We start from the raw sequence: 15,272 nt of genomic DNA, 5'->3' as shown, positions 1-15,272 counted from the left end.
CAATATATTAGAAACTACTACTTTCAAAGAATCTTGCATGCACACATTGTGGAGTAGTCACACACTTTTCTAAGCACTCAGTATGGTGGGTCCCATTTTCAAAGATTTATGGGTTGGCCATTATAATTAGAACTATGAGAAAGCAAGGTCTGGATACACAGAAATCCCTAAAATTTTGAAAGAGGGCTTCTGGGGTTATCCAGGTGCACTGTCCACTCCCTTCCAGTTTTATCCCCTCTGCAGCTCAGAGTGGTACCCTCCACAAATTTTGTAGCTATTTGCAAAATAAAACTGAAATGAGCTTAGGGCAATTCATGATGTAGGGTCAAATGGGAGCCAGGAGAATATTAATGACTACCCAAGCACGAGGCATGGGTTTCAGGTTTTGAAAAGTATGAGAGATAAGAGAGACTGGGTGGTCCAGATTATTTAATATATTTTTCCCTCATTTTTCACATTTTCCTATGGGTGAAGACCCTAATCTCCCAATATAGTTAAGAAGTCTGCTCTAACAAAACTAAATTTCTCTGAAATTGAGGGTTCCCTCTACTAGATGTGTAGAAACTTGATAGGTAAAGGCTTTAATGCAGGTATCCTTGTGTATATGCGCCAGACATTAACTTATGGATTGGTTAGTTTTGTCTGAAGTAGCCTTTGGTAGCTGGTTCTCTATTAATTCCTTCCCTGTGCTATCTCCAAAGGACCACGATAATCTAACCGAAATAAAAAGAAAGGAAATCTCCTCACTAATATTGAATTCAATCATCTCTGCTTCGGCCGATTAGAAATTTGTTTCCAATCAGGAGTCGTTATACCAGGTGGTACTGGAGACAGCACCAAAGTGCGATTGGTGTGCTTTTCATATCTTGCTACAGAAGATGGTGCTGATGACTATTCCGGCTCAGCTCCGGAGTTCTTGTGTTTCACAGGCACTGTGTTCAGCGTTGATGCCACAGCCAGTCTAGGTTGTTTACCTGACAGCTTCTCAGTACATGGTATAGTCTTCTTAACTGATGCTGGAGTCTTAGTACTGAAGGGGATGGGAGTCTCAGTGCTACCCACATTGGGATGCAAGGTCTCCTAAGACCCAGATCAAAAAGGGTGACTTTCCCCTTCTCTTTTCCCATTCTGGAGAAAGGGGACTTTTCTTCTTTGAGGGTCTAGATAGAAGGGACCCAAGGATCTACTGTCACACCAAAGAGAGTCACCTGAAGTCTGTGAGCAACCAGATCCAAAGTATGGGGAGTGAATCAAACCCGGGGACTCAGAGAGCACTCCATCACCAGGTGCTTCAGTCGGCCTTCCCTCAGCTTCTTAGATCTGCTTTTAAGCCTGAGCAGATGTTACATTAGGAGGAGACGTGAGTCTCCCCCAGGCAGCAAAGGCCACTTGAATGACTGTCGCTGTGAAGGGAAGACCTATAGCTGGTCTAGCAGGGTTTAATGCCCAGGGTCTTGGACATAATCTGTACTTGAGGCTCTGGACCAAGATCAGAGTTTAAAAAAAAAAAATGGAATGACAATGGATCCATCCCCTTCCTACACACCTTTGTACCACAGCATGAAGATGTCTAGGGCACAGGTGCAGCCCTACAGACACTGCTGATGAAAATCTCCAACCCAAGAGTACATGGGTTTGTGCACAAAAGGACACTATTTGAAGAAGTACTGTAGTGAAAGTACTCCTTAAGAGAATCTTATGTCCTCATTCCCAGACAACAATGTGAATTTTGATTATTTTCTTTTCTTTTCTATTGTCTGGGAAAAGCAATACTGTTCACAAGTTGCAACAATCTAGAAAGAGTAACAGAAAATAAACTTACAAATAAAATATTTGTCTTTCAGTCATCACACATTAAAAAGTTATCAAATATTAAAAAGCCTTTAATCAAACCTTGGACTTCATAGTTTGGAAGTGGTTTGTAATTAAAAAGTGATGACTTAGTCTACCAATAAAATAATGACTAGATAGAAAAGCGTAGGCTTATAAGCCATGTAAAGTGGTTAAAACTTATCAGAGAACAGAGCAGAAAGAGAGATGCTGCCACTTAACATACAAAAAATACATTAAAAATAAAGTACAGCTCAGCGGAAACTTTCAGATGATGTGGCTTTTCTGTCAAAATTGCTAACAATTTGTTTCTCAACAGCAGAAGACCCTTATCATTTGTGTTCATTTTCATTTTTAGCATCAAAGTATTTTCATAAAAGAAAATCATGCTGACTTACTTTGGATCTGGTGGCCCATCTGACAGTGGCTTCATAGAGAGTTTACACAGTGACCTGAATACTAGGAAGGCATCCTTTTGTAAAATATGGGAAAACTTAGCACCAGGCGTAGGTCCTGAAGAATTTCCAGATTCCTAAAGAAGTTAACATATTTCAGAATTCCATTTTGCATTAGCAGTGTGTAGGGAAATCCCCACCTCCTAGCAACGAGAAGTTATGATATTGTACAAATACGACAAAATGTTAAATGTAATTTAAGGTCTCCAGACTAAGTTTTAAAAATGTAGTTTGACAATTTAGTTAAAACGGACCTGAAGAAAACATTAATAAAACTGCCAACCCAGTAAAGTTAAGTGTCATCCCTGAAGATGTAAAGTCAGAGCCAATAAGTAAAGTGTGGACAGGTCAAATTTATAGAAGACAACTGAGACCATACTGCCCTCACTCAGGGCTCCTAGAAAATAAAAAACTTTTAGAAAGAAAAGAAACGGTAACATCGACTATAATTATACTAGTGGGTTACATGAGAATATTTACACAGTCATAAAGCCTTGGCATAATTTATAATGTCTTGTTATAGTCTTTATATATATGGTGGATGGCAAAAACTTTTAGAATAAAATATTCACTTTTTTCTATTTACCAACTTCTGGTGATGCTATAAATGCCATTATCACTTCTGAAGAGGATATGGTAAGTCTTATCAGACACATATGCTGTGCAACTAAAAGATAATAGCATCTCTTTAAACATTAAAGCATACTTAGGGTTGGAAAGAATATACTTTTAACTGGTTCACATTGGCAGTAAACTGCCAGTACAGATCTCTGTGCCCATGGAGCATGTTTTTTTAAGCCAACGGGATTCTACACTCGTGCAGGGATTCGTGCTGCCAGATCTCAATGCAAGATAGGGAGAGTTATTTTATTTCTCGCTATTACAAAAGCTTAAAACTGAAAAATGAGGTGTACATTAAAATAATTATTTTCAATGAAAATTCAAAATCAAATCCTCCCAATCATAGATATAAGGTATGGCATAGCTCAAATCACTACCATTAGGGCACACTGTAAGGTGCAGGGGTTTTGTTTTTTAAATGGACATTTGAAAACAAGGGAGAATTGTACAGGGAGAGCTGGTAATGGGTTTTATACATTGGCACTGATAACTCTCCAACATTTCTGAAGTTATTTTCATATTATGGAAGAAGCACATAGAACATAAAGATAGGTGTCCTTTTAGACATTTATATAAATCCAAAGAAAGTTAAATTCTGTGTTATAATTTGAGCATCTACCTTCTGTAGTGAAAATGTTTTACCCTGCATGTAACTTGCTTGCAAAAGTCTTAAACAGCAGTCAAAGAAGAATACAGTAAATTTAAAAAAAAAATAAAAATGCCTGAGACTCCTTTAATAGCGATTGATTTTATACAATTATATTAAGACGTGTTGTCTGCACAAACGTAAGAGAAACAGATTATTATTATTAAAAAGAAACAGATTATTGTTTTCTTTGCCTGCTTCAACATTTATTTCCTTTAGTACCTGAGTGTCATTGGAAGAGACAGATAACCTGTCATCAGGTAAAGATGGTGTATATGCAACAGAGATTGGAGTCCCTGGAATTCCATTTGCCTGAATATTTTCACTGTCACTGCCATCTTCTAAAGTTCCAATTGTGCCATCTGCACTTCCACTTTCAGCAGTCCCTTCTACATCTAATGGGGGAAAAAAAGGTTAAAAGCAAAATATCATGCAAAAATATACAATATTTAAATTTAAAATTAGAAAGAATTTTTTTTATTAAGTCAACTAGAAGTTCAGTGCGCTAAGATTAAAAGTGGCATAGGGCCCAATCCTACAAGGTACTGAATTTATATTACTGTGAAATCTTTTTGGTAAATAGTAAGTTCACCAAATTCACCAAAAATTGCATTTTTCAGGGCATCAAAACCATTCAATGAATTTGAATAGAATTAAATAAAATTTCAGACAAAAAAACAAAAGAAAACCCCCAAAATTCAGAAATGTCAAGTCAAATCAACATCTCATTATGAAAATGTCACTCAAAATTTGAAATGGTTTCATTTTGACCCAAAAGAATTTTTTTGTTTCGGCAAGAAAAAAAAATCAGTTTCAGTTCAAAACAAAACCATTTCAGCAGAAACAAAACATTTTTAACTGAGCTATAAATGGACATTTTGAATATTTAGTCTTTCATTAATGATTTGAAGAAGAATTGTAAAGAACTCACAAGTGTAGAAACAAAATGGAAGTGGAGATATAAATGCAGTCAGAAATCTGAAATACTGATTATAGCTGAAAATTAAGCAAATTATCACACCTAAAAAATTCCCCCTCAGTTAAGGTAAATAGCAAAAAGCCCCGCTCTAGTTCATTTTATTGAAAAGTGGCACAGTTTAAAGTGGGCCAGCTGAAAGACTACCTCAGAAAGTAAACATGAAATTAAAATGGTTTAGAATTGTTTTTTATTTTAAACATACACAAATGGTTAAAGGAATCCTTAATGAGTGCTTAGGCAAAAGTGACTGCAGAACGAAGCTGGCAGTATATAAATTTTAAAAGTGAGTATGATACCTCCAACTATTATGTTCACCATTTCCTGCACAATACTCTGTACAATATCTTGTGCCTTTTCTTCACACTCATTGTTTTCTCCATCATATGTTCCCACATCACTTTTAGACAGAGCTTCCAAAAAAAAAAGCAAAGCAGGAAAGATATTATTGACAAGCACTAAAGTCAATCAAGAAGGTTTTAAACACAATATTATATATTAAAAAAACCAGAACAAGACAGCAGTATTGAATGGTCAAATGTACTTTTCTTTTCACAGGTAAGAAGATCCAAATACGTTTTGGTAAGGGAAGAAGAGAGGAGTACATTAGTTATCCTTAGAGATAATTTAAGTAGTAATTGTGTAAATTTGTGAAAAATACTTAAAGAATATATGTTAACATTTCAATGGGCTTAGGGTGAAAAAACAAGGTTGACATGTTTATATTTTGCAATATGTGGCTGCACATTTGTGATTACCTGGGTGCAAGCATGCATCTAGACTGCAGTGACCAGAACAGATGTAATTTATTTGTCACTGAAATATGTTGTAAAGATAAAATGTTAACAGTGGTAGCAAGGGCAACTGATATTTGTACACTATTCTTAACTGTATTTTACTAACTGGAAACAGAATAATCTTCCATTAAATTGCTCAGCCCTTAAGTAGCACAAAACTCCACACCCTCTTCCTCCTTACTAAGACCAACCACACAGTGATTACTTTCTGCTGCTGCAGCCTGGTCAGCTTCTGTCTGTTCATTTTCTGCACTGTAAATATCAGATCCATTTGCTGCTTCTGTATCTTCTTGAAGGCTCTTGTTCACATCATTTGTGCTGTGGTCAAGTTCTCCTTCATGTTCTTGGGGGAGCTGATCGACTGTCTGTGACGGAAGATGTCTCAGCTGAGGTGATTCGGGTTCATGATGGCTTAAGGGTGACTGCTGTAGATGGTGCTGTTGTCGGTGTCTTTCCTTTTCCATCTGTTTGGCTTCCTGGAGCTAGAAATAGATTAAGTATTCACCAATACACATTTTGTTAAAAATAAGATGCTGTTTATGAATGGAAAAACAAAAAAATGTAATATGAGCAGTATATCTTAATTTGTGCTGGATAATAAAATTTTATCTTAGTAAAATAGTCAACAATGTTCAAATATTTTCTTATTGTATCTATTTACATCCTGCCAGGCTACATTAGTGAATTAATCTACTTTTATTGGTAGTACATTTGCTTATGTTGTATTTGTAGACCTGCTGTGACAGGGTGAGCTTACCCTTTAAGAGGGTTAAGGTTAAGCTACCCCACCTGTGCCACACTGAGCTTGCCTCCCCAGGTGGTGGAGAGGAGTGCTGAAGCTATAGGACAGGTAGATCAGGTGACTAAACCAGGCCTGCTGGAGGGATAAGAACAGCTTGTGGGAAATCTTGGAGCAGAACTCTGGGGTAGGACTGAACAAAGAGGGACGTCCAAGGAGAGCAGCCATGGGAGTCAGTACTCTACAAAAGAGCTGTAGGGCTGAAAATATAGGAAGAGGTGTAGTATTAAAAATAGTTGTTAATGGCTGTATTGTTGATACGGCGACAGAAATCACCAAGGAAATTCTAGCACTGGTACTAACCTCTGAATCTTAACATTACAACCATTAACCAAGATTTTTAATACTACAGATCTTTATACTAACTTACAAATACTATTTACAAACAGAACCATATAATGCACATGAGCATGACATTCTTCAGTAAGTCATCTCTATCCCAGACTCTTCTGTTACAAGCAAAAAGTCTTCAGTTGCTAGACCCTCTCTATGGCAGAATGTGTGTGTTAAGTAATTATATCCCTTTTTTAACTTGCTGATTAAATAATTGCCTCTACCCTTACAAGAAATCACTTTAAAAAATGGGTTTGAGATGTGTCTCAAGAGTCAGATGCGAAGTGGAAAATCAGTTTAATTCAAATGAAGATTCATAGATATTAGGGTCAGAAGGGACCATTATGATCATCTAGTCTGACCTCCTGCACAATGCAGGCCACAGAATCTCTCCCACCCACTCCTGCGATAAACCTCTCACCTATGTCTGAGCTATTGAAGTCCCCAAATCATGGTTTAAATACTTCAAGGAGCAGAGAATCCTCCAGCAAGTGACCCGTGCCCCAAGCTACATAGGAAGGTGAAAAACCTCCCGGGCCTCTTCCAATCTGCCCTGGAGGAAAATTCCTTCCTAACCCCAAATATGGTGATCAGCTGAACCCTGAGCATATGGGCAAGATTCACAAGCCAGATACCCAGGAAAGAATTCTCTGTAGTAACTCAGATCCCACCCCATCTAACATCCCATCACAGGCCATTGGGCCTATTTACCATGAATAAAGATCAATTAATTGCCAAAATCATATTATCCCACCATACCATCTCCTCCATAAACTTATCGAGTTTAATCTTAAAGCCAGATACGTCTTTTGCCCCCACTGCTTCCCTTGGAAGGCTATTCCAAAACTTCATTCCTCTGATGGTTAGAAACCTTCGTCTAATTTAAAGTCTAAACTTCCCGATGACCAGTTTATATCCATTAGTTCTTGTGTCCACATTGGTACTGAGCTTAAATAATTCCTCTCCCTCTCTGGCATTTATCCCTCTGATATATTTATAGAGAGCAATCATATCTCCCCACAGCCTTCTTTTGGTTAGGCTAAACAAGCCAACCTCCTTGAGTCTCCTTTCATAAGACAGGTTTTCCATTCCTTGGATCATCGTAGTAGCACTTCTCTGTAGCTGTTCCAGTTTGAATTCATCCTTCTTAAACATGGGAGACCAGAACTGCACACAGGAATAGTTTGGAGAATTTAGAGAGACCCCCTCTTTATGGGATGTTAATGTAATCCTTTCCTGGCCTATGAAGTGTCCTTTTGAGAAACTTAATATGTGTGAAAGAGCAGGGAAAGAACATTTTCCCTATAAAGTGACAGCCATAGTTGGAAGACAACACTGCTCTTTCCTGATTACCACTGGTGAGTGAATTTAACAAGCAAAGAAGTATAGGCATTGGTCCTCCATTCTCTGAAATGAGAGCACGGGAGTAAGACAATACAAACACCACACCTACTAGCAAAAATGAAAGATGAGAACAGGAAGCGTTCATCCCTATCGTCAGCCTAGAAAAGGAGTGATGTCTCCTCCCCACTCTCCCAGCAAGGTAAAGAAAGGGAACAAAGCTTATCTACTGGCAAATGTTGATGGAAGAAGTAAGGCCCTATTTCTCCCAACCCGATTCGAAACCCAGACCTTCACGATTCTGAACCCAGCACTGGTACTGCCCCTAAATCCCAATGAGGAGGCCTCAGTCTTCAGTTTTAGCCTCTGAGTATCACGTGCCTGAAACGTCATTCCCTGCCGATAACTACAACTACACAGCTGACACCTAAGAGCCAGTTCACGTAAGTGCTCAACGGCTCAGCTTTTTTTTTGAACAGTATCTGACAGCAGTCATACCACGTATTGATAAGCAGTTTCTTTTCAGAAACTAATGAGCAAACTAATGAATTTTGATCACTGGATGACTCAAACACTGTTCAATCTGAAAGAAAATTGCTTGCTAATATTCACAAACTAACAGAAAAAATACTGGTCTCTTCAGGAAAGAGCAATGAAGTCGATCACTTCTAGGATCTGACTTTCCTTCTGTTTCCTGTGGCAATTAAGCCAACATTGCTTTGCTTTATTAACTTCTCTGCTATCAGTAGCACAGAGCATGGGGCACAAGAAGCAGCAGACTCAGCTCACCACTTTCACTGCGAACGATGGCAATACTCTGTAGGCATCTGTTAGGGTGACTATTACACTGATTAAAAGATCATCAAGGGTGCAAAGTCAATCATTCAGAAGTTAGAAAATGCCAGAATTATGGTTGCTTGTGTAACCTTAATTTGGCCCCGTTGCACTTATTCATTATGATACAGTCATTAAATATGTGATCACACCTTTTTTTCCCCACAAGACCCCTGTCTAGTCAGTGCACACGATGGATGGTGCTCAATTAAAGAGCAGCTATTCAATATTTTGTTTTCTCCTTAATGCATGTTCAGTGCATGGTCCCCATGCCTTATTTATTGCACACTACTCAAACTCTGCTATGAAGACAAAATTAGTTTCTTCGTGGGCTTTTCTATAACACTCCTCACTATAGTGTGAAAGCTTCTGAAATATTAATGAATTTGCTTTAACAACACCCCTATGAGGTGAGTTGGGATTATTAGCTCCCCATCTGTAAAATGGGGGTAAGGCACAGAAAGAATAAAGGTAAATGTGTCCACTACTTCTAGGTGCTCAACATGAGAAGGCTAGAGCTGATTTTTCAGAGTACTTTGCATTATACAGCATTTTATATGTTCAAAGCACAACTCCCACTGACTTCAACTGCAGATGTGAGTCCACTGCACTTTTTCAAATCAGACCCCAGGATTTCAAGTTAGGCATTCAAAAGGTCACAGTTAGCGAAAACCTAGGCAAATCATTTTTCATAACATCACATAGGAATTCTGTGGCAGAGGCAGGACAGAATCCAATTCCTCAGGGTGGCATTCAACTACCTAAACCAGGACGCCATGTTTTATTTCTGCAACCCCTGTCTCATTCACTACACATTTTCCAAATTCTACAACAGAGTTAGGGTTCCTACAATAGTCTCCTTCGCTTACATAATCTTGATTCATTCATTCACTCAAAGCACACACTATTCTGTGCACTGAATGAGGGAGGCTCTCTGTGGAAAAAATGCTATGTGACCATGTTATTAAGGACCATCATAGGGCATGTGCACAAGGCAGGGGGAGGGTTAGACTGGCATTTCATAATCTCTGAAAGCTGGACTTTGCAACAGTAACATTCTTTTTACATAGGTTTCTGTGTGTGTAATTACCTAGCCTTTTAAAAAAACAAACTAAAAACACAAATGCTATCATGTGGAATCACACGGACACCCACATGGTTCATAAGCAGTGTTGAACCTTTTCATCCACATAGACCTCTGCCACTTGAGCTAATGGAGTAACTGATAGCAGTAGAAAGTTGTCATCCTCTGTGTAGGCTGACAGCTAGAGGAGGACGTGACACACTTTGCCAGTGGGTTTCATAGCTATTTGCTGACACCAGAGGAACGTTGTGATTCAAGGAGTCTTTGATTCCGTTCCAACTTCTGGAGGACAATGTGCTGTGGTACGTATTTCATGGCCTATGCGTCACTACACTGCAAAGCCCAAAATCCATTTCCAGTTTACCAAAGAGATGAGCAAAGTTTCTGCTTCAATTTTTTTAATTCATCAGCTAGTTCATATACCAAAATATCAAAAGAAGAGACTGAATGATCAATACCATAAAAAAAATTAAATATTTATTGAATGAAAAGTTACAAATGCCATGCAATCTTGTAGTATGAATAACTAAAGTCTATAACTAAAATGATCTTTTAGAAACTATTTTCTACATACAGAATATTAAGATACTCACTGCTTGGTTTTCCATTCGTGCAAATATAACATTCAGCATTTGTGTGAGAGTGGCCTTGGCGGTGGTCTGATTTATGAGATTTTTGCTTGCGAGATAGATATTGTAACATGTTCTTACAGCCTGCAGCACGGTTCCTTCATGAATTTCTATGTGTTGAGATGTTACTGCAGTGAGTAAAGCCTAAAAAAGAACATATTAAGTTAGAACTCTCTTCCTTCTTAAATGAAGCACTGAACTAGTTTAAAATATTTCATATGCACATTTCTGTATACAGCGCAACCGGTACACAGCTTCAACTACATTTCTGATTTACTGATAAGTTTTTCTATGGTACTCATCAAGTCATATCCAAGTACCTCACATACATTAATCAAATTATCTTCATAAATACCCCTGTGATATAAAGAAGTATTCTTGTAATGATTCTACAAATGAAAAACTGAGGGACACAGATTTGCCCTAGGTCAAAAAGAAAGTCTGTGGCAGAACTGGGAATAAAAACCCTAGTTTGAGAGTCCAAGCCCACTGCACCAAACTACAACTATCATTCCACTCCACATCCACCTTATAGCTTTGCAAAACATATGCAACCTTTACTCAAGAAGGGTAAGAGCCTTTGGTGATGAATTCAACAAGGTTTCTCAACAAAGCCTTTTAAGGAAACTAAGTAGCCATGGGATAAGAGGGAAGGTCCTCTTACGGATCAGTAACTGGTTGAAAGATAGGAAACAAAGGGGACATATAATTGGTCAGTTTTCACAGTGGAGGAAAGTGAGCAACAGGGTCCCCCAAGGATCTCTACTGGGCCCTGTGCTGTTCAACATATTCATTGATGATCTGGAAAAGGGGGTGGACAATGAAGTGGTAAAATTTGCAGAGAATACAAAATTATTCAAAATAGGTAAGTCCAGAGCAAAATGTGAGAAGTTACAGAGGGATCTCACAAAACTGGGTGACTGGGCAACAAACGTAGAGTAGTGCCAAAGTAATACATATCAGAAAAATAATCTTAACTAAACATATATGATAATGGGTTCTAAATTCGCTGTTACCACCCAAGAAAAAGATCTTAGAGCCACCCTGGATACTTCCCTGGAAACTTTCACTCAGTGTGCAACAGTCAAAAAGGCTAACTGTATGTTAGTAACTATTAGAAGCAGTACAGAAAATATAATGCCACTATATAAAACCATAGAGCGCCCACACCTTGAATACTGTGTTCCGTTCTGGTCAATCCAGCTCAAAAAGGATACAACAGAACCAGAAAAGATTCAGAGAAGGGCAACAAAGATAAACAAGGGTATGGAACAGCTTCCATGTGAGGAGACACTAAAAATATCAAGGCTGTTCAACCTAGAAAAGAGATGATTAAGGGTGGGAAGGATATGATAGAGGTCTATAAAATCATAAATGTTGTTCAAAAGTGAATAGAAGTGAATATTTACCCTTTCCCACAATACAAAAACCAGAGATCACTCAATGAAATTAATAGGCAGCAGGTTTAATAAAAACAGGAGGAAGAACTTTTTCCACACAATGCACAACTAACCTGTGGAATTCATTACCATGGGATGTTGTGATGGCCAAAAGTATAACTGGGTTCAAAAAAGAAGTAGATAAGTCCAAGGAGGATATGTTCATCAATGGCTATTAGTCAAGAGGTCAGGGATGCAACCTCATGCTTTGGGGCAACCCTACACCTCTGACTACCAGAAGGTGGGAGTGGAAGAAAGAGGATGGATCCCTCCTTAACTGCCCTGTTTTGTATACTCCCCCTGAAGCTCTGTTATGGGCCTCTGCCAGACACAGAATACCGGGCAAGATGGACCATGGTATGACACATGACAGCTCTAATGTTATGTGCTTAACAGTGTATATCTACAAAATAATGTCCACCAAATAAAAGCAAAGTAACTTGGGGGGGGGGGGGGGGCTTCACACAAAAACTCAATTTTTTTACAATATAATTATTTCTAAATATATTACAAATATTCTCTTGTCTTCTTTGCGCCATTGACAATGCTCACCAAGCAGCTACACTAGACTTTCCCCAGATGCTTGTACAATTGTACCCTTATCTAAGAGTCTCAGGTAGAAATTGTACGGAGAGTTCTGCATACATAAAATTCTTTTCTACCATTCAGCTTCAGGACAGGCAAATTTACATTTGGTGGCATCTTTTCTTAAGTATACTAAATCACATATTTCAGAGTAACAGCTGTGTTAGTCTGTATTCGCAAAAAGAAAAGGAGTACTTGTGGCACCTTAGAGACTAACCAATTTATTTGAGCATGAGCTTGAGCTGTAGCTCACGAAAGCTCATGCTCAAATAAATCACATAGTTATTATACAAGTTAAAATTTTTGCAATTTACAAATACCTAGAAAATACATTAAGACCTACAATAGAAAAACAGTGAAAAAAAAAATTATTAGTGGCAACTTAAGAGAAAATATTAAAGAATAGCGTTTTATATGTGCATAGCCTTTCTCTACCATAGTGTGAGCAAGAAGTAGAATTCTTCTGAAGGATTATTCTATTGATGGGGAAGCCGGTAAAATTGAGAAGATACAAACTTTATACATTTAATATTTTTTATTTTATACATTAGATGTTATAAATAATTATTTTATTTGGGTTTTGCACTGGATCTTTTTACAAAGCAGGGTTCCTTTCATTAAACTACAACAGGAAACTGTCTTTCTCAACTTAATCTTTATTTGACAAAAAAACTTCATAAGTTATATCTCACAAAACTGGGTGACTGGGCAACAACACGGTAGATGAAATTCAATGTTGATAAATGCAAAGTAATGCACATTGGAAAACATAATCCCAACTATACATATAAAGTGATGGGGGCTAAATTAGCTGTTACCACTCGAGAGAGATCTTGGAGTCATTGTGGATAGTTCTCTGAACACATCCACTCAATGTGCAGCGGCAGTCAAAAAGGCTAATAGAATGTTGGGAATCATTAAGAAAGGGATAGATAAGACGACATGATAGAGGTCTATAAAATCATAACTGGTATAGAGAAAGTAAATAAGGAAGTGTTATTTACTCTCTCATAACACAAGAACTAGGGGTTACCAAATGAAATTAAATAGGCAACAGGTTTAAAACAAACAAAAGGAAGTATTTCTGCACACAACACACAGTCAACCTGTGGAAATCTGCCAGAGAATGTTGTGAAGGCAAAGACTATAACAGAGTTCAAAAAAGAACTAGATAAATTCATGGTGGATAGGTCCTATTAGCCAGGATGGGCAGGGATGGTGTTCCTAGCCTCTGTTTGCCAGAAGCTGGGAATGGCTAACAAGGAGTGGATCACTTGATGATTACTTGTCCTGTTCTCTGGGGCATCTGGCATTGACCACTGTTGGAAGACAGGATACTGGGCTAGATGGACCTTTGGTCTGACCCAGTATGGCCGTTCTTATGTTCTTCTATACAACTACATAAAAAGGAACAATTCAAATATTCAAAGAAAAAAAAGGTTAAAGAGAAAGTTATTCTAGAAGTAACAATACACATTAAAACTATAATAACCAACTTTTTATCCCATCAGGATTCTTTTGCTCAAGACAGTCTTTTAAGAGAAGAAAAAAATTAAAGCAAAAATGTGTCTTTGGAAAATATACAACAGTGATCATCAGACAGCAAGTGTTTTTAAGGTGACCATAAGAAGTAACTGAGGTCCAAAAGCAGTAAGAGGTGTACGATATCACAAAGCTAATTTCTTAATATACGATAAAAGAAACCTTATATTAACTTACAGTACATTTTTATTATACTAAAGAAGTGTAAAAGCTTTCAATACAGGTAATTTTGGATGCTGTAAGACGTGATACACACAAATGCTTAAGCCTTATATTGTGCAACTTTTTTTTTTTTTAAGGTGCCTTTAAATGCGAAGGAATTCAGAGCTTTGAATAGGCATTCTTTGCTGTTTAGTTTTATATCTAAAGAAATAAACATTAAATAAAACTACGTAGTGGCCTAATGTTTGAATCAATTAAAACTTCTTTAAACTAGATAAAAATAACAGTTGTACTCTTGACTATGTCTCCTTTCCCATGAGAATCAGGACACTAGAGGGAGACTGAATTCAAGTAGTCATCTAAAAACAAAACCTGGGGAAGGGGTGCCTGATTTGAGGATCTGCTCAAATGGTTCCATAAAGGCCTGTCCCCTAGCTAAGGAAGGTTTTCTCCCCCACTCAGAGGTCAAAGAGAGGTTTTAAGGTAATTTCAGTCCTCTCCCTGAAGCCAGGTATTTATCTAGTCTTTAAAAGGTGAAGCCTAAGAAGTAGTTATGAACTCAGTTATTAGAGATCAACAACTTAGGCTAAGATGAATGGTTCAAAAATTGAAATTGAATAAAATTTTCTAGACTGAAAAGCTATAGAAGTGCCACCGAAGTGGAAAAAAACCCTCTTCAGATATCTGTCAAAGAGAGGCATAATCTGTCCAAGATAAGGCTTCACAATGTATCTGGTTTTGATTTTGTCTCCATTCCTGGAGGTACTGTTTTTCATCATTACTTTTTGATGAGAAGGACTTGTACTATTCTTGATCAAATGAGGAATTCTATCCTGCACTCCCTTATATTTTGGGCACTCGAGTTCAGTGTCTCGTCTCGATCTATTCTCTACAACACTGGTCATACAACCGCCCCTTTGTGTGTCAATTTCCATTTCTAGTTTGTAGTCAGATCCAGGTAAGTGAACTACTGAATTTCTTATTTAAGTTTGATTTTTTTTTTTAATTAGACCTGTATACAGCAATTTTTCTTTATAACCTTCAGGTTTCAGATGCAGAACACACAACAGCCTGTGAGAGGGATGATCAAACAGCTCCAGGTAGGCTATTTAGGTTTTAACCAGGATCAAACCGGAGTTTCAAAACCTTCTTCACCGGGCCCATCGCCTCAGGATACACACAGCTTCTTTGCCTTGCTT

The 15,272-nt window shown here is 37.8% G+C and overlaps 1 protein-coding gene across 3 annotated transcripts in view; it reads right to left on the bottom strand.

The window, feature by feature from the left end:
- Positions 1-15,272, bottom strand: part of ARFGEF1 (ARF guanine nucleotide exchange factor 1) — a 186,475-nt gene that overhangs the window by 81,847 nt on the left and 89,356 nt on the right. For all 3 annotated transcript variants that reach the window (XR_012666954.1, XM_048840867.2, XM_048840868.2), the window contains 5 exons: positions 10,310-10,489; positions 5,531-5,807; positions 4,828-4,941; positions 3,775-3,947; positions 2,229-2,362 (listed from right to left, as the gene is read on the bottom strand). Coding sequence is in view for 2 of the 3 variants with exons in the window: in XM_048840867.2 (XP_048696824.1) it covers positions 2,229-2,362; positions 3,775-3,947; positions 4,828-4,941; positions 5,531-5,807; positions 10,310-10,489 (878 nt within the window). In the remaining variant the exon portion in view is untranslated. The remainder of the gene's footprint in view (positions 1-2,228; positions 2,363-3,774; positions 3,948-4,827; positions 4,942-5,530; positions 5,808-10,309; positions 10,490-15,272) is intronic.

The sequence above is a fragment of the Caretta caretta genome, chromosome 2 (genome assembly GCF_965140235.1).
Source record: "Caretta caretta isolate rCarCar2 chromosome 2, rCarCar1.hap1, whole genome shotgun sequence".
NCBI classification, from domain to species: Eukaryota; Metazoa; Chordata; order Testudines; family Cheloniidae; genus Caretta; species Caretta caretta.
Note: the sequence above shows the minus strand (reverse complement) of the source record. Positions and strands in the feature narration are given on the sequence as shown.